The sequence below is a fragment of the Ptychodera flava genome, chromosome 5 (genome assembly GCF_041260155.1).
Source record: "Ptychodera flava strain L36383 chromosome 5, AS_Pfla_20210202, whole genome shotgun sequence".
Taxonomy (NCBI): Eukaryota; Metazoa; Hemichordata; class Enteropneusta; family Ptychoderidae; genus Ptychodera; species Ptychodera flava.
Genome location: NC_091932.1, coordinates 36,595,928 through 36,622,687, shown reverse-complemented (window position 1 = coordinate 36,622,687; position 26,760 = coordinate 36,595,928). Strand labels below are relative to the sequence as shown.

General features: G+C 34.3%; 1 protein-coding gene across 3 annotated transcripts in view; it reads right to left on the bottom strand.

Moving 5' to 3' along the window:
- The window catches only part of LOC139133810 (glutamate receptor ionotropic, NMDA 1-like), a 53,333-nt gene that overhangs the window by 6,289 nt on the left and 20,284 nt on the right, over positions 1-26,760 (bottom strand). For all 3 annotated transcript variants that reach the window (XM_070700577.1, XM_070700578.1, XM_070700579.1), the window contains exons 3-9: positions 9,687-9,808; positions 7,390-7,561; positions 6,474-6,714; positions 5,534-5,648; positions 1,787-1,929; positions 1,093-1,257; positions 239-470 (exon numbers count right to left, since the gene is read on the bottom strand). In XM_070700577.1, coding sequence (XP_070556678.1) covers positions 239-470; positions 1,093-1,257; positions 1,787-1,929; positions 5,534-5,648; positions 6,474-6,714; positions 7,390-7,561; positions 9,687-9,808 — 1,190 coding nt within the window. The remainder of the gene's footprint in view (positions 1-238; positions 471-1,092; positions 1,258-1,786; positions 1,930-5,533; positions 5,649-6,473; positions 6,715-7,389; positions 7,562-9,686; positions 9,809-26,760) is intronic.

The window sequence follows — 26,760 nt, the reverse complement described above, 5'->3', positions numbered from 1 at the left end:
CATTGTGTGATTTGTACCGAAAGATAAATTTTGAGCACGGTCCCTCTATTTTTTGAGAAATAACATTTTGGACTCGCAATTTGTGGATAATTTGGAAACCCAAATCCAGCATTTGGTGGTAACAGTGATTTTCTGTCTTTGGTAAGGAAATCATTACTGTACATGTACATGTATACTTGTAATAGCAGGAAAATATCAATTTGACAATCAGAAATGACTTCACAACTTGCAAACTTACCCTCTCCCATTCCACTATTCAACAGAACACCCCAAGAAAACCACATGGCTGATGATAAAGTCAAGGCGTCCTGGTCCTCATTACTTTGAGACGTCTTGAAGCGGCCAAATGGACTGAAGCGGTCCAAGACATAGAGGATAAGAGCCACAATGTGTACTGCTAAACCAATGAGAAGCCACAGCTCCATCTCAAATGGCTGGAAGAATGATGCAAAGCTACTGCCATGGTCTTTCTATGCAGAAAAAAATAAATGAAAATTATATACACTCGGTTATTTTACACAATCAAAGACACCAATTCTGAAAAAATATCTTTGAAAACATTAACAAATTATATCTGAACAATTGTGATGAACTTAAATAATTGGGAAAAAGCAATCATTTAGTGACCTTATGGTATTGTATAGAAAATAAAATATTTCAATATCGGAAATACTAAATAATATAATCATAAACATTCTCAAATCTTCTTCATTCTGTCTCATTCTGATTTGAAAATGGCAGCAAGCACTTGAGTCAACAGTTGGACATTGTTTGTTGCATTGCTAATTATATGAATCAAACGATTACTTTCTGTATTTAGTATTTTGAAAACTGATATTACAATGTGGGTTGTTGGGCATATTCTTTGAGGGGCGAAAAAAAAAAGGTTGGATGGGACCCTAATCAAGGTGTAAATTGGTGAGTATCTCATGATTTGACACTGTTGAACCTTTCAATATGTAGATCCTATGGACGCTGCTAAGCAAAATCTAGCAGGCACATTTGGAAATGAACAATAAAAGACTAAAAGCAAGTGTCTACACTAGTCTTCCAGTGAAAGGTTGAGTACACAGGTACAAGTATGTGGCCTACCTTTTTGACAAGAATTGTCAATCCTTGATATTTGAATGGAACTGAAAAGTCAATGTACTGAGCACGCTCATTGTTGATGGTCAGAGGTGCCACAATCATGTCGGCTACACCATCTACCAACTCGCCAACCATTCCATTCCATGATTTCTTTGTGTTTCCACTTTTCTGAAAATAAACATCGTGTCACAAATGAATATAAATATGCAATCAAGCAAATCATGTTAGAAATGCTTTGTTAGTGGATGTACTGGTTACTTTGTGCAATACTGTTTCATGTACACCATCCCATCACTCTGCAAGAGCTAATAAAATCTACCCAATTTGTGCCATATGAAGCAGTTTTCTGACACACTCTGTGACATGTATCAATCAATATCTAATTATAATAATTGTAAATAGACATGTTAATTTGAGACACATTATTAGCAATGACATCACTGATGATGATGACAACGAGAGGCAGAGAAATGCTTTTTGTGTAAGAGCCAATATTTTGCTGAGACTTTGTAAGTCCGGTAATGTGGATATAAAGAAAGTGTTGTTTGAATTATTCTCTTCTTGGAAAGATTAAACATCACCCATTCTGTGAGATGTGAACACAGGTCATTATTTTCTACCCTTGGTATATGATTCCTCAATATACTATGGTATCCGATGCAGTTCCCCACCATGTTCTGCAATACCTTACACTTACCCCATTCTGTCTTCCCGTAGTTGTAATTTCCATTTGTCCATAGAAACCATCAGGTACCAAGTGAACATCATATGTGAAATTCAAATTGTCTGCTAGTCTGACCAATAAATCAATACAAAATCCACTGCAGCACATCATTGACCCTGTGCAATCAAGACAAAAAAAACCCCAGAGACTATAATTTTCACTCTTTCGTAATGGAAAGGATATATGAACAAAATTTTCCTTTGCTTCTATTGTTTTTAAACTATCATTTGCTATTAACCCTTTGACCTAGCTCGGACAGAAATGTCCGATGATGTCACAGAGTACCAAGGGTCAGTGTGCAAAGGGTTAAAAATGTTATTGATTATAATGTGGTACACTGTATTTACCTTTTATTGAAATATTAAATTTATAATATCAGTAATATTGTTTAGTCAAATTTCAGCCAGTAAATATATGTAGACATGGTTCCTTGGATTTATATTGACAAAAGCAATGTACTTTTCAGGAGTTAGTTTGCAGTTTGTCTTTGCACTCAATATTCAATGAGTGGTCTTTGAGATATCTCCTAACTAATTTTGCGGAAATTATTAATTATGCAAATATACTAAATTATTCAAGCCAAGCCCACCAAAAACTAATCAGATCTCATAAACTTTTAATAAGTTCACCTGTGTTCCAAATTTTTGCTTCCATTCTAACCAGTGTTCTTAAGATATCAAATCCATAGATGGGATGGAGAGACAATAGACATTCGCGCCACATTATGAACATGGAGCTTAAAGAGGCACTCCCACTTGGTAACATTTTTAAAACACATTTTTTAATGCCAACGGTCGATATTTGACGTGGCGACTCCGCGCGGATCGCGAGATATCGATAAAAACATGTCATTTCCCGAGCGTATTTTTCACATCCCGAAGTTTTACGATCGTTTCTGGTTATGACCCGAAATCCCCCGAAAGTGTGTTGTTGTGCTGATTGACGATATTCTAAGGAGCCCAAAAACGTTCGAATGACGCAATTAATTTACCTCCTACTGCGATGACTTTGTATACATCATTATCAATGCCTTTACCTCTGGTAATTCTTTTTTAAAACTTCTCCTTAGTTTTTGTCATTTTCATTATTCTCAATCAGATGTTTTGAATTTTAAACAATACCACATAGATATCAGTTTTTACGTGTAAAATATTAGTTGCCTCTGATGACTACATTTTGTCGTCTGCCACACAGTTACGCGTGGTTCGATACATAGCGGCCGCCGCGTGTGGTATGCGCGCATACCACGCGGCGGCCACTATGCATACTATGTATCAACCGCACCGCACCTATCTGTGCTAGTCACTTATGCGAATTCTGGTGAAATCGGCAAACTTTGTTTTTCGTTTTTTTGCCGAGTCAGTAGGACTCGGCTTTCTCCCATGGGACATGACCGCTCACCGACGCGAGTGGTACTGCTGTGGCGTACAGCAGCATCAGTGTAGACTCGTACTCCATAGTTTAGTTGACAATGACCCCAGTGCCGAACGTTCTGTGTTCGGAAGCTGAATTCAGGTGGGCCACCGGAATTCAAACTTTAACTTTTTGAGGACATGTTTTTATCGATATCTCGCGATCCGCGCGCAGTCGCCATGTCAAATATGGACCGTTGGCATTAAAAAATGTGTTTTAAAAATGTTACCAAGTGGGAGTGCCTCTTTAAAATGTGCAGGTTTTACAAAGCCCCGGGAGACATAAACTGTTTATCTTTTGTTTTTGTAGTCTAATACTTTAATGAATTTTATGAATTTAATGTACTTTTTGTCTTGGATATGGGTACTCCATTACTGTCCAACATACAAGAGACATAAACTCTAAATTACCTTTTATTTTCCTAGTCTCATACTTTTAAATAACCTGTCATTTAATTTCTCTCTTTTAATGGGCGCACTATTACTTTTTTCCTAAAGTTTTTTCTGCAAATGTAATTTACCTTTTGAACAACTGATTTTAATCAATCTTTTTTGTGTCTTGACCTCTAAAAACTTTAGATTTTGTTTTATAAATTATGATGCATAGAAACAAACAAACAAATAAACAACAAATTGATAAATAAATCACATGCTTCAATTTATAAACTTCAAGAAATGAATCATCTGTTGCTTGATGTTGCCATGTTCTTAGATTAAAAAAAATATCACATAAAAAAATAAAACATAGGGCCAAAGTCCCTGAAGCTACTATAGACATGGATACAAAATTAAGTATTTCCTGACTGTATGAAATTATCTCACTAAGGTCATCCTAGGGACATGTAAAACAAATATTAAAGCTGTCTGACCAGCGGTTTTGAAAAAACAAGCGACTCAACAGTTGACAGAGCTCTGCTGTGTTATGTAGAGAATAACCTTTTGTGACACATGTATTGATGAAGAAGGTGGATATCTTTGATAGCTCATTCAGGATGGTCTGACCAAAAATGGAAAAAATTCTGTAAAAATACAGATTTGCATATTTCATCAGACTATATTAGTCTATAACAGCAAATAAACGAGAGTTAATACATTCCAATTAAAAAAAAGCAAGACTTGCTTAAATAAAGATTTACGTCATAAAAAAACAGCATATCTGTCAGGTTATAAAGAATCTTGAGCTGGTTATCTTTAATATCAGTATTTTCATCCTATTAACCAAGCACATTTTAACTTTCAAATTAACATTGTAAGTAAGTTCTGTTGAATAAGTTGAGACTGTACGTACTCAGAGAAAGCACACTGAAGAGACAAATGTTTGAAACTTAAGAAGTTCAAGGTCATCAAAAGCATTATAAGGAATCATGTTACACTTTCATTGCACTGTTTACACAGATTGCATAATTGCTATAAATAGCACATGAGGCAGCCCAGCTTTACCATAAAAACTCTATCACTTTGACCACTCTTTTAATTGACCACTCTATTTTTTTCCTCAAAAAGTAATCTTATTTTATCCTTACCAAGTCAACCATAAATGGAAATAAGAACTTTCTCTATCTCTATTTATTTGACCACCCTATCATGACAAACTATTATGAGCAATTTCTTTTAGATAACATAAATGGTGGTTCAGAATATATCAAAGTTGGGATTCAGGAAAGTTGCCTTTACATGTTTTAATCCTCAATTCACGATGAACTGTCAAAAAAAGTTGAACTTTCTGATAATTCCACACTAAAATTATTTTGGCTTTGATGATTTCCTAATTAATTCAATTATTTAAAATCATATTAATTATTTTTTTCTGGGTGAATTGATAGGGTTTATACAGTACAAGAATTACATACAATGTAAGTCAAACTTTGACCAAAAATGACAAAAAAATTCCTTAAAAATACACATTTGCATATTTCATCACAATTTGAACAAATCTAAGTTGGGTTATCCCTAGGGACCTGTATACCAAATAACAAAGCTGTCTGACCAGTGGTTATGAAGAAGAAGATTTTTTACCAAAACACCTTTTTTGTCATTAATTTGCCTATTTTCAACAATATCAAAAAATAAAAAAAGTAGTTTCTCAAAATCATATTTTTCATCTACACAACAAATATCAAATCAGTAAGTACTGCGGTTCTCAAGATATTTGAGTGGACGGACGCCTCACAAACGGACATACATACATACATACATACATACATACATACATACATACATACATACAGACTGACGCCGGACGGATACCCATCCCAATAGCTTCTATAGACTATAGTCTATAGTAGCTAATAAAAAAGTGTTCACTTACAATCATCGGATGAATTATACTGTGCACATTCAACAGCATTGACTTCGTCGCTGCATGTACCATCACTGTTTAATGGATCCACAAACACAAATGGTGGAGTCAAAATAGTTGTAATCTGGGAATGAGACCATGGAAAAAGGGACAGTAGATGTTTGATCAATATTGTTTACATTATTGACTTATTCTTTTGATTACATAGTATGTTATATGATTTTGAATATAACAGTATGTCAGATATTGTGACTCAATTGCTTTTGATGGAAAAGTCTCTTTGAGATTTGTACTTGACAAAATTACATTGTATACATGGCAGACTGAGAGAAATTATAAAAAATTATTCAGAAATATGAAAGACAACCTGGAAAGTATGCTTTTACAATATTTTGTTTTCCAGAATTGTTGGTTAAAAATTTAGCAAGATTTAGTGTACACTTTGAAACAGCAGAGATAGCTCAGCATAAGCTTTTAAGCTTTTTTGGAGGTGAATCAACCCTTTAGATAGATTTTTGACTCTCTCAAACTTTTATAATACTTTTTGGCTTAGAAATTGTGGGGCTTTATTTTGAAGCTCATGGGAAATATAAAAATTTTCTATTTCTTTTTTTGTGTTAAAATTGAAACTTTCTCTTTTGCCTCACAGAGTACATTCAAATGGATACAATTTGAATTTCAATATTGGCAAATTTTAACAAAAATCTTTACACGGAACAAAAGTTTGCATGGTGACCCAAAATTGTTATGATTTTGAAAGAGAACAGCCTAAATAAGTTTTGTTGAGGAAAAGTGTGAGCAAAAGTTAATGACTCTTTCGATTTTGATGTGAATACTAGCTTAACACTTGGCATGTTTATGATGTAAATAAAAATACTGAATATCATTTAGTTAGTTCACATTTACCAAAATCTTTAAGATTCATTGTTACGTTAATATTCCCATTTACCTGTAACCTTGATGACAAAGAAACACCCTCTGGTGGTTTACCAACTTGACCTCCTGGCCATACAACAGAACCAACTCTAAGCCGAGACTTTTCCCATAATCCAACAGGAACAGCCATATTTTGGTCATTTGCTGATTTCTGTACATTGACAATCACATAGGATGGTGACTCTCTGTCTCCATGGCTGTCAAATGAAACTCTACCAGTAACACCATCATTTAGTATTGTGCTTATTAGTTTCCTACAAAGGAAAAGAAAGTGGGAGAGTAGATTTATATAGCTCTCCTATTCTGTGAAACCCGTGACAAGAAAATGGTTATAATTGCAATAATGGCATTTTTCAACTTTTATTTTTTATTTGGAAAACAGGTAGAAATATCAATCACTTCAACATTTTAATAGTTCTAACAAATAGTGTTACACAAAATATGGAGAGTTAAATTCACAGAAAGGGTTCTGCAATACTAAAAGCTATCATGAAAATCAATTAAAATTTGCATTCAAGTCCTGTTTGATGATTTGCCTTGACTGAAAAGTGCCTTGTATGGCTTTACCGCCCTCATACAACTACATACAGAAATGCTTTTGTTTTCACTTGGCGAATGGAACTTCAGCTCTGGTTGCTTCAATGCTGTAAAACTCTCATAAATCAGCACAACTTGAGAATGCCTTTGTTTAAATTGTCACAATTTCTCTGCATTGCCTGCAAACATGTATTGTATAGATAGCATTTCCCTCTTATTAAAATTAAGCTAGTTTTTCCTTCGGTGAATTTGCCATTCTACTGTTTGGGTACTGAAGGAATTGTAGTATGTATAGTATTTATGAGTGGATGACTTATACCTATATTAGCTGCTGAAACAATGGATTTACCTTGTATCTGGCCCGTGAAAAAGCAAACATAGACATGATTTACCTGTGAAAGACTGGTCCACTTGGCCAAAATTTTCCAGAAGTTTGACAGGTTTTGGGTGGTAGTGTTGTGTTTTCTGAGAAAAAATTCTGCAAAGCTTTGGCGACAATATGAATGGCATCTGTTACATGGGCTAGCTCATTGGTTCCATTAATCAGATGTAACCCAATTACACCTGTTAGAAATACAACAAACAAAAATGATCTTATGAAAATCGTGTTACACAATGGAATATTTCTTTTTTTGCTGAGCATTTTGGCTAGAAAAAAATTTCTCCAATGTTGCAGAGACTAACTCGTGGGGAAACAAAGTGATATACCATTATTTAACTTTAATGAAATACAAATGGGTGTCTATATTATCCAGAATTTGTACAAACAACAGACATGTTGACATATGATTATCTTTCTGGATTAGCAATATATGATAAATACAAATATAATCTATAACATATAGATTTCTGCCAACAGCTTTTCAATTTACTGTGGATATTTTTTGCAATATTCGTTTAATAACCTGAGCATGTTTTACACTCCAAAATAATCAGCGTCTTTAGAGAGAAGACCTTAGCAAAGCCATGAACCTGCCAGGTAAAAAGTATACTACATTTTCAACACCATTCAGGAAGCGGCCTTTTCAAATTCATTATGTAATACTGCACTGTACCTTAAGTTCTATCTTTGTAGTGTCTTAAAATATTAAGCCTGACTTTTAGAATTTTTCATACTGTTTCATTTTTACACTTTGAAAAAAAATAATTATCAAAACGATTGTTGTTTTGTGCATTTCTAAATGTAATTTGTTTATTCATTATACCGGTTAATGTTTAAATGCTGCTGTATTTAATTCTATTCAAACATGTAGGTATGCAAAATTTGAGAGTGATCAAATCTCCAATGTATGGCACTGACTTTGATAGCATATACAGCCAGTTTCATTCTCACTGTAACCTTCAAATACGCAATTAGGTTGAATTACATAGTAGTTTTGCCTTTAGTTTGGTATAGACGTTCTACCTAATCCAAATTTGACCAAAGTGAATTAGTCTAGGCTGTGATTTTACTGTATATTGATAATATAGTTCCACTGAATTTTACAAGTTTGCCAAATTGTAAATACTGCATGATGAGACTCTTTGCAAGTTAACAAGGCATCCTGCAAACACGTCTGATCGCAGATTATATCAGCCGAGACAGACCTGTTCCACCAATAAAAGATTAAATGCATGTCTCATAAATGTTGAAAGTATTCTCAAGAATGTGAAGTTGTCTGCTTGTTTCTAGAGGTTACTGACCACGCACTTTGTAACTCTGAGATAATGTTGCTGAAATACGTTTACAGTTATTGCAGAAATTTTAACATTTATGTCATATAAATTCAGGAAGTTCATATTTTGTGACTGGAAGATATCCACTTTACAAACTATTTTTTTCAGATAAAGTTTATGCTTGAGGATTGAAAAAATAGAATGTTCTGAAAGCCATGCTATCTGACTCTGGATCTCTACAAGAATGTTGACAACTTGCAAGATATCAGTCTGCCAGGAAGGTCACACAGGGTCAAATCCATCAAAATCACTCACCTTGAGGGAATAGTAATTTCCTACACCAGGGCTGAATGCCACACGGCTTTGTCAGATACTCAGTTGAAAATATTTAACCATGGGAACGATGTTAATAATTATACCTCTTACATTTTTTCAAAATTTGTGATTAAGAAGTGTATGTGGTTCGCTAGCACAGAGACTGTCAATTTAGATTTTATGCTATCTTGTTTACACATTACAAGGACTTGATATACAGTTTCATAGTCATTTATTGGACAATAGCACCCAATGCTTATACATTGTAGGATGAACATTCAGCTTAATTCCTTTGATTTTTACTTCTGAAAAACATCAAGTTTGTTGTTTAACAACAATGTTAAATGATATTACTATTGTACCAGCAAAGGAACATATTTTTGGTTATATCAGTTGTCTTGTTTCTGTGTGGTTGAGAAATTGAGAACTTTTGATTTTACTTAATTTTAAATGGAGAAAGCGATCAAGCAAGGATTTCAGAAAATATGTTTAGCAAATTAATAGTTATCAGTAAAATGAGCCATTCAAGTTGCTGAAAGAATGATAAATTCTAATAATATGGCCGATGATTCAAGTTTATTGCCTTCAGATTTGTACAGCATATGAGAAGCAATATTTCAATAAATCTAATCCAAAACCAAAAACTGCAGATTGATATTTTTTACTCTTCTTAGAATGTAGAATTTTGAAAATCACAGAGAAGACATGATATACTTACCTAATGGAGCCTGTCTGAGAGCTTTACCCGATATTGCTTGTTCTGTCACAAACCAGACATTTCCTTCACCTGTGAGGTTGTACTTAGCAGCTTCTGCATAGATCTCAATGGCATCATCTTCACTGAGGATTAAAAATATGACAAGATAATCAATTAAATGTGGCAAAAAATGGCAGGGACTTTGTTGGAGTCTAGAATTCAAAGTTTACACACTGTCTTCACAGGACACATTACTGCTGAAATATTGCAGGACCCAGCTTAGTCTAATGTTATTATTTAAGCACAGAACCTGTAAAAATAGATTAATTTTCATCATGCTATAAAACTAATATAAGGTTATACTTTGGAAATTTTGGAATAATGAGAAGTAAATATCTGCAATGTTTGCTTTTGGACAGTAAGACACTCATACTATGCTCTCGTTAAAAAAAATACATGAAAGAATTTTAATGAAAAGTAATCACACAAATCAAAAACTATGACCGAGAGAACTACTTTTGCAATATATTGAAGTGCTATTTATCACACCATTGAAGTTTATGGCAAAATGCAGCAGACTTAAGAATGTTATGATGTTGTAAACTCTGGTTTCAGAATTGTTATCACCATATCATTCATTCCAATGAGGATTAAGACATTAAATACACATAGCTACCGGTAGATGTCATTGAATGTAGCAGCAATTCTGATAATATGTTTGATATCTAGCTAGTAAGATCAGATGAGGACAGTGTACCCATAACTGTCATTCATTTGGGTGTCATCAATTCCAATACTGCAAATTAAAGCACCTACAAATTGGTATTTTAAAAATATGACATGACTCAATTGATTTCACAGATGAAGTATATATGGAGGTTGGTTAACATTCCATGGTACAGTAAGTTACACGTACATTTGTGTGTAGCATTTGATTCCCAATCCAATATAGTTTATCAATGACACTAAACATCTTTCCTTCTTTCTGTTATTTACAGATTATTTGAAAATACATGAACTAACTAAAGATCAAATTAAATAATTTGACAAACTTTGATAATTTTCTTGAAATAAAGCTTAACTTTCAGCTATTTGCACATGAATGAGCTAGTTGAACTACTTATCATCAGCTGGTTAAACACAATTAATTTTCCGTATGGCCTGAGAGTGTACATGTATGCCTTTAGGATTTCCATGGTAACAAAGGTTCATAAGTCTCAACTCTCCTTAGAGCTTTCTGAACATCCAATGGACATTTTTGTCTTGATTAGAGGAATGCAGCTGATGGCTATTCCATTTAAGCGGAGCACAGCTCCTGCTGGGTCAGTAGATTCTCTCTGTACATATTGCCTGTGAGAATTAAGCTCCTTGTATTCAAATCTACAAGTGCAAACACATATAATCTGATGCAGTGTCCTCAAGAAGTGGAAGCCTAGAGATATCATGAATGAATTTAAAGATCGAAGTTTAAACTAATCTATAAAGAAATCAATAATTGACTTAAGGGATATTGATTTATATTACATCAGTAATCTTCAGTGTCCTCGTTCAGCAAGACTGTATACACAAACACTGTTAAGAATCAATTGAGTTAACATAGAAACTTTCTTGGTATTTGTCTCTCTTTCTCTTCTATACCAATTATTTGGCCACCTCAAGAAAGATATTGATAATTCAAACTTCCCAGCATGCATAGGGCATAGTATACCACATGTATTTCCTATGCACTGGGAAATATTTCATAGAGTCGACGTCAACTTTGATACTCAATTCATTGTAATTTGTATGCAACTCTTCATGCACACAGATACTGGAGTTGTTCAATACTCAGACTCAACAAACACCCATCACAGCATTCATGTCATTCAGAGCTACACTCACTCGGGTGCATTTATTCTACTTTTAGGTCAATTTGGAATCTTTTCAACATCCTGATAACTGCCCAGGCTTTCCAGTTCTACAGGGATTTTGCTGCTGAGTTAAGAGTTCAGATGGAATTAAGTTTTTCCCCTGTGGCACTGTCTATGCATATTGTATTATCTCCAAGACATGCTGAAAGACTCAGCTGGCTAGTGGCTTTTTTACAACGTACAACCCTTTTGTATTTCCTGTTTAATTGAAATTTTAGAAAATGGGATATCCTTCTAAATTTTTCAACGATCGTCACTTTTTCAGAGCAGGGTACTTCTCACTGCATGGCTTGCCATTCTTACTGTTAGGTTACTTTCCATACTGATGATATACCCAGTTGGTAAAATTGCATACATGTGAGTGATCAGCTTCACAATGGGCTTCATCAGTGCAGCACTTTTTGATGGATACCTATAAAAGCTGTGTCACAGATGGACGCGGATCGCCATTTGATTGACAGGAGTTGAGGTTACTTGAGAGAACGCCACAATGAAAGATGCTTCTCAATAAGACAGATATGGATTTGCAAGAATGAATGAAGACTGTTAGCTTTGATTGATCATGTTGTGCACTGTTGAGAGCAAGGCGAATCAATGTGACTCATTTAGAATGGAAGACAGAGAAGCTGGGTCATAGCTGCTAGTCAATTTCAAAGTTAATTTAAGGCAAGGTCAATGGGGAAGCATGATTGCTAATTTCTGACTTAACATGAACTTTTATGGCATACTGTCATTCCCCATGTGTGAAAAGATAGAAAGTGACAGTTTCATCATCAGACTGTCCTTCAAATTGCTTACCAATCTTATGCTGCAATGCATGGCTACTAGTATAACACAAACATTTGATTGAAGAAAACCACCATTCAATTAATTGGACTTCAAATAACAATGATCGATATCTGATTTCATTTGGTATGGGCAAGGCGATTACTCATCACATGAGGCCATCAAACTGTTAAATACCCTTCAACTGCATCTTTGCAATCAGATAGATAGATCTGACAGCAACTGTCTCCAAACCTCAAGAACTACAGTCTGATCTCTGTCGTCATACAGTTGAAGCATACCGGTACTGACTGTATCATCAGTCTGCTTAACAGTACCGGTGGCTGAAACCGAGATTTTGTGTATGAACATTTTACTTATGAAAATAGCGGGGATACTGGTATTTTTTCAATTTATCATTTTATGTGGTAAGTAATGGTTTGGTAGATATAGGTAACTTCATTATGTTCCCTTTGCAGAGAAATCAAATGAGCAGAACATGAAGATTGGAAGCAAAGGATAATGACAACAGAACTAAATCTGGCTGAATTTCACTACATTGTGCAATGTGACATTAACAAAGAGGACAGCAACTGAAAAGTTGCACAGATCAGAATGTAATATCTGTTACTGACACTCTAAACATTACAAAATTCAAAGTAGTCATGTAAAAAAAAGTACCAAGAATAGAATAAATGTCAGAATGAGAATACAAAATCAAAACAATGTGAATTATGCCATCACAGTGGACTTTTCAGATTTGTGGAAAGAAGAGAAAAACTTCAAGATGAAGAAGGAGAAATTAACCAAAGAGCAAAGTCCAAGGAAGCCTGCCAATGGTGTGAACCTGAAAGTGAGAATGTATTGTGTTACACTGGAAGATGTGTTGAACAGCTCAGGCTGAAATTGAAAAAGTGGCCCTAGCTATGCAACATGAAAAAAAGACATTACCAAACAGTCAAAATCAAGCACTTTTTGATCTTTATATCACTATCTTGTATCAAAATGGTTTGGAATCTAAAACTGCTTCCACTTTTGTGAAACAGAGCTACATTTCAGTCTGAATCTACCAAAAATAAAGATATTTGTTTCAACTCCTAGCAAAGTCAAATGTGAAATCTTGCATGCATTTGATGTCAACTTTCACAATGAATGAATGCTGGAATGCTATTTAAAACATCATCAGACTGGGAGTGTACACTCCAGGGGAATGCCTTAACATAAAGGCCCCTTTAACATCATTGTTCAGTTGGTGAGCATACGCTTTTAGCACTTTGTGTTCAGCCATCCTGAAGAAGTTGTCGAACTGCATGGCTGCACTATGCAGTTAGTGTATCTATTTCTCTTCCACACGACAACTTTGCCAAATTAATGAACCTCAATAAATATAGTTACTTGTGTTAAATGGTTTTAATTTTACAATGTGACCGTCTTTAGTTTTAATTTCATTTGGTACAATACAGCGATGTGCGTACTGATCATAGCATTCCTATTATTAGATTTACTTCCAATCCACTTGTGTGACATTCAAATACGTTTTCAGTCAACAGTAGTGTGATACAAAAGCCATCAAAAACTATTCAGAAACATCATGGATTTGAACAGAATGGGATTTCTTCTCAGCCTACTTTGGACTCAATTTGATAAGTGTAAGTGGATCGCATACGGATTTCTTCAAGCCAGACATGAACCAACTGAATAAGCTCCTTTGTTTCAGTGTATGTAGTGAAAAAATGCCCATAATTGAATTGACACTTTCATTTTCTGTAATTACTTCCACAAGTTTCAATCTAGTCAAAATGAAACTTTTAAATACCAAAATGAAATAAAATTGATGATAAATGAATATGTTTTTACTGTTGATATAAAGCTTCAATTAAAAATACAGTTGTATTTGCTAATTAGCGATCAATTAGTATCATGTCTTTTGTTATACTATCATATCTTGTATCATGAAAGTATCTCACATATTAGTTTCATAAACTTTTGGACCTTATAGATAAATAGCTCCAATTGTGAAAGTTCACCACTAGAAATATGCAAATGAGCTATGTCATCTTTATGAAACTCCCAATACTCCTGCAAAACTCCTTAATTTTTGCATATTGATCAATATCTGCAGCAAGATTACTCACATCTGATGCAGTCACTCTGAGACTACATCTGAATAATTTGTGCAAGTTATTTTTGGGGTTTGGTAAAGTTTAAATAATTATCATGCAAATTCTTTTTAAATGTTCAAACAATAGCAATCAAAAACAAACAAACAGTTCTTGGCATTGCCAAACAGAATTTACATACCAGATTTGACTCATATCTGATGAGCCATTCATACAACCGCAAAACTGACTGAAACAAACTTACAGACAGATCAACAGACAGACATCAAAGAGATAGATTGAGGTATTGTTATGATAAAAGCTCACATGTGTGTATGTGCTAGAAATACATGTTCCTATAATCAGTTGTTAAACAGCAATTTTAACATCCATGTGGATGCTCTCATCTTTTTTACCTGACTTCATTTCTCAATTTTGTGGAGTGAGCTTCCTCAAATCATTCTTACTTGTATTCACTCTGTTTTCCTTTGTTTTGAACTTTTGTCAATTACCAGTTTCTTTTTTGAGTTCTGGAATGTGTAAAATACGTGGCTCTTTTGTCACAAAAAGTTTCATTTTTTGGGATTGGTATGATAGCCTCTTCGCCTTTTGATTACATAAAAGCTGTTTCATGAGAAACATTGTGATTTTTCTGAAAACATTGCAATCCTACATATAACACATATACAAAGTTTTAAAAACTCTTTATAAAAGGTACTAATTATTTTGACACTCCTCTTCATAGAATCAAACCTTTGATTGGAAAATAGCTAGCCAAGAGAGTTGCTGGTCAAGTGGAGTAGTGTCCAGCAAGTAAAATTCAAACACACTGACAAACACATGTCTTTCTGGTACCAATAGCAAAACCTCGTCAAAGTTTGCATTACCAAATCTTAAATGGTAATTTTACAAACATGCCTTGGGCAAAACATTGCCAGTGTTTGAAAATGTCAATTTTTAAATATATATAGCACCTGTGTAGTTACTTTACTCAACATGTAGGATAAAGCCTCTTTATTCTTTAATTTGGATTATTCTTAGCTTCAGAAAATAAGATGAATTTTTCCTTCACCAGTGAAAATACATAGTATGAGTCTATGTATATTTTACTTGTATCTACTTTCATAGAGCTTAAAGCTTTCTAACAGCTTCTGCCGACAAATGGACAAATACAGTATTATCAATTGTATGGCTATGTACTACCTCTCAAGGGCTTTAATGTCAAGTAATGATTGCGGCTTGCTGACTGTGCGCTAAAAGCCTTCCTAATGCCACAAAGATAGCAAGCTGCGATAAGGTCAGAGAACCTAACCTATTAAAGTATACTTTAAAAGCCAGCATGGTATTCTACCATTAATGCATTGGCTATCTTATCATGTGAGTTGAGGAATCGGAATTTGCAATGAATATATTTCTGCATTGTACCAGAAACGAGCTTTTAAGTGGAAACACTCATGCCAACTGCTACAAGCTTTTATTTGTAATTTGCTCAGTATCTGAGCCCTTTACCATGGAATGGAAATCTTATGGCTCACCAGTGGTTTCAATTTCACAACGGAAAACATTTATTTTGTTGACAGCTGATCTATAGCAGGGACATAGTTTAGCATGATAAAAGTCAAGGACCTCACACTGTCATGTTATTTCAATAACCTTTGATTTTCTTCCTACAGAAAAACCACATATTTTGTCACTCAAAACAAATGATAGTATTCTCAGAGAGTGTCAGAAAAGATAAATATTGCTATTTTAACCTTTTCTTGCGGCATAACAGCATGAATTTTTATTTTTATAGATCAGATGTTTTCTTGTGTCATTCAAGATAAGTGATCAATGCTATTACCTGCATGTTTGCAGTGTATGGGTCTCCTGAGTCTTTCATGTCTGAAATTCATGAAATTCATAGCATTTCTGAAAGATTATTCCATGCATTTCATGGGAAATGTTCAGTATTTCCAGCCCACATGCTATGGTGACTCATAATCAATACTACTTTTTGTAGATTCTTTTGACTTTCAATTCTCAATTCACAAGGCTGATCAATTGGTTTTGTATCGACCAAAATACCGCAAGTGTTCCTATGCAACAGTGACACAAAATACCAGCCTGAGGTGTTCATTTTTGTTTTTTACATGAACAAAATTTCCACTCTCATCAATTGAGGGTAGATACAATGACTGTCTGTCCTGTGCTGTAATACCTATAGCACACCTGTAGCTGTGCACAGATGTGTCAAGAAAATTTTTAGTGAACTCTCTTTCTGACAAGTGCTCTACCACTTTGATGTACTGGTACTGAAAACACATACCAGTACCACGTAACCTTGTATTAATTACCAAAATTAAGAGCACATGCAGTATATGTTAAAACCTACAACACTGGAAAGCATGACTGTGAACTGGGCAGTAGTGGGAATCAAACTTTGAGTTGATTCATTTGTATTCTTTTTGCAATCAATGATGGTTAAAACCGAGCTTCAAGAGAAGGTACCCCGGTATTTGTTTCATTCACACTTGTTTTTCTGATTAGTCTCAATCTGACCTATGAGCTAAGTAATCATTTCTAAGAAATCAATAGTGATAACTATTTAGAGATATACCCATTCTGTATTTGTCAATGACAAAAACTCCCGCACCTTTTACAACATCTTTCAAGCTTTGCACAGAGAAGAAATTTCATTGTCAGTGGGTTTGTAACACATTGGATTGTACTGTCACAAGAAGTAGCAGTTTGCTAATCAGTGATAGTTTGTCCCCGCAAAGAAGACATACATTTTTTTGTAAAAAGAAAGATACAGAATGAGCAAACTGTTCATCCTTAGATTACTACGTAGAAACATTTTGTGTGGCTTTCCAAATTACTTCAAACAATACACACCGCAATGTTGGATAGCCTGCTAATTGAATTGGAATGATTAATTTGATTTGAGATAAGATAAAAGAAGCCTTAAAAGCTGGCGTGATGACTACAAGAGGAGAGACAGTAAAACTTGATCAATCACAGACATCATAATCATGAATGTTAGACATGAGTGATACATATCACTACCAGTTATAATGTATTAAATATCTGAAACAGAGAATATTGATAAATGAGTGAGCGGAATCATAGAGAGTGCATCATACAGTTGGATACCATGTCTTAAGGGGAACATTAGAAATATACATAAATTTTTAGGTCAATGTTAAAAAGTTTAAGTTAAAGTAGAACACACCTTGGGGACACATGTTGGACTCTCAAACTTTTAAAATTCTTTTTTGATATACCACTTGTGGTGGTTCATTTTAAAGCTCTTGGTGGAAGAAAACTTTTCACCCACTTAGTTTTTCCAAATTCTAATATTTTATTTTTGCTGTAGACTTAACCCAGGATAGTGGCCATTTTGAATGTTTAATATCAGTAAATCTTGGGTTATTTGTTTCTCTAGCGCCAAAATTTGCATGGTGACCCCTAATTTTAATTATGATTTTGAAAGTGAATGGTTGAACAATCCTTAAGGAAAGTTTGAGCGAAAGCTTTTGAGTTTCACTTTCCAGGCGCATACTACATCTTCCGGTACCTTAAAGCTTGTGCAACAATATACTGTTATGACTTTCATTGAGATTGATGAATGGCAGCAATTGTACATGAATACACATTGGGTGTCCAATTCATTCATTTATCATGTTGTGCTACGTACACTGATGACTTTCAGCAAATCATTTGATGAATTGAGGGTCCTTCCTGATAATGTGACCCAATGGACCAGTCACTGTAAGGGCAACTTTGGTATTAAAATGCTTGGCCATGTTGAAGCCTATATGCAATGGAAATTAGTCTTTTAAAGTGGGGTCATCACCTGGGCAGGATGGTAAATTTATTTACGATTTGATAGAACCATGGCCTGCATCTAAAGTACTTGGCATGAAAATGAACGCTGACAGCTCTATGACAGGTTTTCAGAAAGCAACGTTGAGGATTCTTCACAATTCCTGAGGTTGTCTCTGAGTGTAGATGTGCTCACTGTAAGAAATACATAGGGACTGTACATGCAAAATAAAGTTTTTCCTGACTTTTCAGTTTAAGAGAAGTAAAAACTCACTACCAAATACTCAATTTCAAGTGAACTGTTGACAACCTAACATATTCTGAGAGGCATAGTAAAATTGAGAAGGAATTTTGAAAATGCTATAACTACTGTAGATCGTACAAACTTAGAATTGTTTAATCTCTTTGGGAGCAAACCCACCTGACCTTGGTGTAATATATATGCCAAAACCAGTTATTTCAACCATGCAGAAAAATGCAAATACGTCATTTTCTCCCAAGTGCCTCTTCCATCGACTTCCAAAAAGTTGAAATTTCTATTACCTCTTAACTTCCTGCCCCTGAATATAAGCTTCATACTCTTGGTATTTGAAACAATGGCAGTAATTAATGAGTAAAATTACTGAGCTCACTTAAATAAGTACAGATCTGATGTGAAGTACCCGTACATGTATATACCACATCAATGATATCATCAATCAAGTGATGAAAAGGTTTACATACAAAATACAATGAAGTATCAACACAAACTGATAACTTTACAGTTTGTTGATGTCATTATCGTTATTGATGTTGTTTCCGATTAAAAATCTCTTTATCGTTTGATTGATTATTTTATCTCAATTGGTACACCCACACTCTTCATGTACTAATATAATGTACAGCATATCAGGTTTGCTTGAATGATCCCAGTGGCAATCACCTGGTGAACAGTCCTGTGGGCATGTCTGGGGCTTAAAACAAACTACCGGAAGATGATCTCTGAACAATTCCTGGCTAATGCCCTTTGCATAAGCATGACTTTGTACAAATATGCTGAAAATATAATGCCACACAATATACCTTCTGTGTTGTAATTTTTTTCATCAGTATTATTTCATACATTATATGATTTTTTTAATCAAGTGCTGTTTGGCCAGCACAATTTGTTGTTGAGCAAATGATATATTGTATCTCTGAAAAAAAACTAGGCCCAATAGAGCCAAAGGCATTCATCTTTGAAATGTCAGCCCACACTGTCTAATCCATGTATGACACACAGATTTGAATAATTTTTAGCATATGTAGTAATTGCACATATACGGTACTTAATTAGTATGCTCTCTCATTATGGAAAGACATTTTTTTTCATTTCACCTTTAACAGTATAGGAAAATGCCACAAGCCATCCTGCACTGTTGAATACTACACCTAACTTTGAGTTTACCGGTTTTTATTTCATCTGCATAAAGTGTGCATTGTTTCCCATAACAGTTTACATTTTCTTACGTCATTCAGAGTTTAGAGAAATCTAGAGAGTGATTTTATGTGATCATGAGAGGTTTTGAAAGTTGTTTTGTAAATTCATTTGATTGCTGAAAAATCCTATGATATATAATTGTGAACTTTTTCCCATAAATCATGTGATTGAATAATAATGTAACATCAATAACGTGACTAATCATGAAAATATCTTCATGACTGTTTTTGCAATTAAATTCTTTACCAAATTTCAGTTCAGTTCAAAGAATACCCTAGATTGAATGTCAGTTCATGAAATGCACCTTCGTGAGACTCACTCATCAATCAAGGAAGCTGATTGTTCTACTGAGTGAGCTATCTAACAAACCTCATTCTAAAGTAAAATTTACAGAAAGCTTGAGCAAAGTAACCAGATAAAACACTAAAATCATTATGGGATATAATTCTGATGGTGATGTTGCTAATAATATGAATAATCAATAGACAAATTTTTTTTGCAAATTTCAAATTGGATATCAGCTGCTACTTCTGTATTGTACCAGCACTATACAGATATCATGTTGGCATATTTGACAGACTCATATAGCTCAGGCTTTAAACAGGATATAATCAGCTCTTGCTTGTTTCTGTCAGAAGCATGCTGTCTCATCCTTCACAACCATCCACAAAGTAAGTATCAGCTGGCGCCTAGCCAGCATATGCAAGGCTCATCAAACCCGTCTACAGATGACTGTACAACCTCTCTGAAGTGTTTCTCCTTGATTCTGCTAACTGATACGATCAATTGTCAATGTCCATGGAGTCGTCATTGATTTAAAGCTTGACTTGTTTCAAGAGAAGGAAATGCTTCACACAATGGTGCCAGTGAGAACACACTGATCTCCAGTGCTCTTGTAAAGGTAATCTGTACATATTACCAGTTTAAAACAAAACAGCAAGCTTGCTTTCCACATAACATTTTCCAGGGACAGTAGCTATTATCTATAGTCAGAAGAATTGCTTATTTTTTCCATCATATATGCTTCTACTTCACTTAAACTTCAATCTGCTTGTAAAAAAAATGCCGTGATGAAATAAAGCTCCATGAAAATGAATAAAAATCAACTCTTGCCTGCAAACATCTGTCAGATGGTGAAACTGAATGACAATCAGAGAAATCATGGTTGTAATTGAATATTCCACTGCACTTTGTTTGTCTTATCAACTCTTATTAGATTTGTCTAGCCCACTTATTCTGTTGCTTGTAATATGTCCTGCTACACAAGTAACAGTCTAATTCAATAACCCTTGATATAAACAATCATTGTTGGTCAAATTATGCCAACAAGAATTGCCACAATTCTCTTATTGTGTGATGCCCTCACAGGCAAGATGACTGCAACGATGACTGTGTTTTCTGCAACAAATAAGGTCTACCAGTACCTATATGTCACTGAAGACAATTTGTAGAAAATGGATGCTTGGCTAATCTACTACTGTACATTGAATTTTTGTGTGCACTTTTCGACTAAAATGTTCTCCTCAATGACCAGTAATTGATTTCTGAAAATTTTTATCAAGCCAATCTAAAGTGTTTACTCTTGTAATGGTAGGGTTACACATTCTAGAGTTTTAAATTGAGAACAAAGGTCAATGTAAACTTTTTCCCCTTGTCTATGCTCTTATCAAGAATACTGACATTGGCAACATCTTGAAAATTGTGTAACTAGGGCAGAGATTGATCTGCTTTGAAACATCTGACTTACATACAGTGATGGAGCAGGTACAGAATAATTCCAAGAAAATCACATATATTTTAAAATGAAACAATTGCCCCAACTGGAAATGCTTTCTTCATATTTATAAATATAAAAAGGAAAACATCAGCTTAAAAACTTAAAAATTTTGAATTATATCATCATTTGGACAGATCAGGGTTAAGACATTCCTGGGTACATGTACATCACAAATTTCAATGCAATGTGACAAGTGTCTTTTTGTGTACTGGTACTGCATAACCCCCTGATTTCATATTAATTTGAACTTGAATGAGATCATCCCTACAAGGCTGAAAACTTAATTTATAGTGATTTAAAAATTGCTCTCAGAGGTGAACTTGCTTTGGCAAAAGTAAAAGAAAATTTTGATTTGATGTGACAATTAAGACCTTATGTATGCCAATTGCAACATTTTTGTTTTAACAAACTTGAATAAGTTTCCCCCTATGAATATAATTAACAAATAAAAGTCTGATGCTGATGTTAACAAAACTTACAGGTATCCCTGGGATTATACAATGTGCAAAGCAATTGAACAAGATATTCTTGAGATGTTGATCTGACGTTTTCATATCTTTCTCAGCACACTTTGCAGAAAGCAAGAGAGCGCCTTGGATGCATGTTGACATACGAGCAGGAACACAAAAGCAGCAAACAGATACCATTGACATTATTTTTTCAAGATGATATTTTCTTGTTTGATATTTGTCCCCTAAACTGAATGAAGCAATGTTCTCAATCAAATATCACAGATGTGTACAGAAACATTGACCTCTTATATCAAATCAGATTTCATGATCTTCTCAGTGCAATGAGGAATGTCTATCCACATTACTGTCACTGCTTGTCTTTTTTTGTGAATATGAACAAATTTGACAGAAAATCTGTAGTTTTCTATTTGACATTTGCAAGATACTTTGATGACCAGATCTGAAACACACTCTGTGCATCTTGCTGCAAGATTTTCAAATCGCACAAGCTCTGCCTCAAGGCAATGTGACATATGGTATTTCCACAAATACTTGTCCTCTTCACTAAGTATGGTATTTTAATCCATAGACTACTCAGAGATACAAGGTAATCCAAGGATTGGACTTCACTCACCCAGTACCTGATGCATCATGGGAAATCAGTCAATTGGATGGTTGCTATGGCAACTAAAAGGACGATACAAATGTGTGCAAACTTGCCATTGTTTATATTACCTTGCAAAACATTGGAAATATCGACAAGGAATGATGGGTGTAAAAGGTCTTTGGCATGATGAACATTCTGGAAAGATTGACAACAGTCACTGTACAAGAAAGATTCATTTAACTGATCGCACTTCCATTTTCCTAAAGAAGGGAGAAGTCTCATTAAGATAAAACTCCATGCAGGCATGATGGCTCATTGTACTGGTTTAGTATAAATAGATTTTATCGCTTTTGTTTCTGTCGCAAACTTTAGCGTATAATATGCATAATCCCATGAAATTTTTCTGTGTTTGATATCATCGGATACGAGTGTTTCTTGCAAATCTATAGAGTCAGTGTACAAAACAATAATAACCCCACTACTCACACTCCATGGTACTTGGGCAATAAAATATAAAGGAAAAAAGAAAATACATATGTGCATCACTTTACCAAATGTCAAGGACCAGAACAATCCTTTTTCCTTTTCCCTTTCACCTGAACATCTAAAACACTCTGTACATTTCTTCCTTTTTCAATGGATCTTGTTTTGCAGGGAAAAATGTATATGACCTAATAAAGAAGTCACTGGTGACTGTGCAGCTCAATTTAAGTCAGCTAATTTGTAACCATGGCAACACTGATTGATAAAACTTATCTTATGATCGACCACTGGATAGTTTATTAATCACTGCCTCTGGTACGGTAAAAAGTACAATAATTTGGCATCTGATAGGTAAAGATTGAAGCAGGATTCTCCTTGTCCCCTCATGACCATCAAAATATTAATGTTGTGATCATATAGCCAGAATCAGAATCAAATTATCTGGATGATTAGGGATTTGCAATTGAATTCCAACCATAATTAGCTGGCCAGGCACAATTGTGCTGATTTGTCGCAAACCACTGTAATATGATCAAACTGCTCTGTATCTCCAATCGCAGTTTGCATGTCAGTTTTGATGAATGCTACAGCAGACTGAAATTGCCAAAATTAATTCTTCAGCAAACTCCATAACTACACAATCGATATTTGATAGTCACAGTAATTTTCATTTTTCCTAACATACCAGTATATGGGTATATAGTAGCTATGACGAAAACATGGAACCAATACCATTGCCTAAGGAAGAATTGCCATGGCAACACAGTAAAAAATAAAATCACAGTCCTGTATATATGAATTTTTCTGCTGAAAAAATAATATTTTACTGATTTATTAAAAATCTGGAAGATTATATTGTCTTTTGTCTTCTGACTGCTAGACTGTTAGATTAAGGGAACAATTATTTTCTCTCTTTAGGGATACATTTTCAAACAAACATGAATGGTAAAAATTAAGAAACTTCCGTACTCATAGCCCAAAGGGAAGCCATGATTGGATATCTCAGCCAAGGTGAAATGAGAGTATTGACATGAATGTTAGGAGATTATAGGTCTGCTGACATCTTTTAATGGATTTTTAAGAACACTGAAAACTAAGCCATCTATCAAATCACGATAGAAAAACACAACCAATGACATTTTGGTGGCAGCTGCAATTAGCTGATGCCTGAAAATCTTGTATGACATCATATTCCCAACTATCATGCAAGTTTCGGGAAGGCATATCTTCTCTGTTACATAGATTTCTATACTATAGGAAACAAAGTCTATGCAAGTATATTTGTACATGATTGTTGAATGATATAGTATCACTGTGTATAGCAACGATGTAGACAAGAAGACACAAACCGTTTTTCTTGTGAAGGAAAAGGATTTTTTGTATGGCATAATCTTTCCGATCAACAATTATGGAGATGCTCTGCCATCCAAGGAAAGCTTGCAAATGAACATTCCATGATAATATTCATTCAACTTTAAAACTGGACAAAATACAATTGAAATGAAAGTTTTGAATGTTACTGGGCAAAGCTTGTGAAATAAATTGGAAAGACTACATCAATAATGTGTACAAATGAAAATTAAATGGTACAAGAAAATTAAATGGTACAAGAAATTACAGTAAAACTAACTTGATTTCTGGCATTTTCAATCGGTACAACCAGGATAACTAAATAATTCCTTGTTCGTGCCATGTGTTTGTGACTTGTAATTTGATCAACGTCTATCAATAAAAGCAAATAAGTGGAATGGCCTGCAGGCATCTTTTGTATTGAACAGGATCTCTTTGACTACGAGTATGTTTCTGCATTCATGTCTAAGTGGTAGTAACAAACCTTCTCTAATCACCTAAGAAGGCATCTGCACATGCAAATAACAAATTTAGCAAACTGGTACTATGATTGTGTTAATTGCATTGTAAAAGCCAGCTGAGACTAAATTGGATCACGAGTCAGGCGGAGAATGCCTTGAAGATTTCATTTGAATCACTGCACAGCATCTTCATGGATACATTTCAAGTTCATGAAAAAATGCAAAGATAAAACAATGTATTTTTATCAATCTATTGCCAGGAAGCATAGATCTATCATAGCATCTAATAATTGAAAATATAACAATAGCTATACTATTCTTTTGTATATTATGCAAAAATAAATTAATCTTGAGTTTTTGTGAACAAAATGAGGTAGATCCTGTATTTTAAGAATGTGATTGATGTTGTTGTTGTCGAGAAATGAAATGAAACATGCATGAGTTTTAAGTAAAACATTGGGCCAATGTCCCTGAAGCTACTATTAGACATGGATACAAAATGAAGTATAAACAAAGATTTTGACCAAAAATGGCAAAAATTGAAGATTTCATCAAATTTCAATATATCACACTAAGACAACCCCTAGGAACCTGTATACCAAATATCAAAGGTATCAGACTAGTAGTTTTTGAAAAACAATTTTTTTTACCAAAAATGGCAAAAATTGCACCAAAAATACAAAATTGCAGATTTCATCATAATTTCAATGTATCATATTTAGTTCATCTATAGGAACCTGAATACCAAATATCAAAGATGTCTGACCCGCGGTTATAAGAAGAAGATTTTTTACCAAAAAAGCCTTTTTTTGCACTAATTTGCAAATTTTTTTACAATATCAAAAAATAAAAAAAATACAGTTTCTCATAATCATATTTTGCATCTATACAAGAAATATCAAATCTGTAAGCACTTAGCAGGGTTCTCAAGATATTTGAGTGGACAGACATCCTCATAAACGGACATACATACATACATACAGACTGACGCCGGATGCCGGACAGATAACCATCCCAATAGCTTCTATAGACCAATAGTCTATGGCAGCTAAAAATTATTGCGTTATCAGTTGATTGACACAACTTTCCAATCCATCTTATTCAAAATATGGCAATTACATATTATACCGGTAGAGGAATCTCTCCTCAAGTTTAAAGAATATTTCATTCGGTAGTGTAAAATTCCTACATAAATACTGGCTACTGTCTCTTAAACAATATGTTGACGGAGCATGCCTCTTTAAATGTGAAAAATTTTGTAACATTACACAAGGCTGCAAACATTAAAGCTGGGTAAATGTCTCAATAAATTCCAATAATTCACAGACCTGACATTTACTTAGGCTGTTATTACCTTATATCTGTTTTATGATGTGTTGGTGAGCACCTAACCAAACGAACCGCCAATAAATTCTGTGATTTAATTTTGCTTCTGAAGTAATTCAGCATCACCGGAATTTGATTTTATTATAGAGTTGATGAGGAAGAAAGTGATGATTGTGATGGAGGTGTTTTTTATTACAGGCCCCAATGACATAGATAACCATTACGATCTTGTATCCGGTATCTCTGGAAATATTTTAAAGTTGGCTGATGGGATATAGCTGATTGAAGACGCACATTAATTTTTTTGTAACGTTGGAAACACTCAGATTCAGTATTTTCCCCAATTTGCATTGCAATAATGAGGTTCTCAGATTGGCATTGATTATTATCAAGGAGATGTTCTAAGAAATTTGAACACTGCTTTTTTTGTGGTTTAAGATCATCAAAGATATTATATTATTATAATGCTAATTTCTAAATTAAATTCCTATCTTCATCGCAATAGAAAGAAACAATACAAAGATAACTAAGAGACTGCTCTTCTTTGTGAGAATGTGTTTGTTTAGGGTGTCACTCATGAAAAATGAGTAAGCTGAATT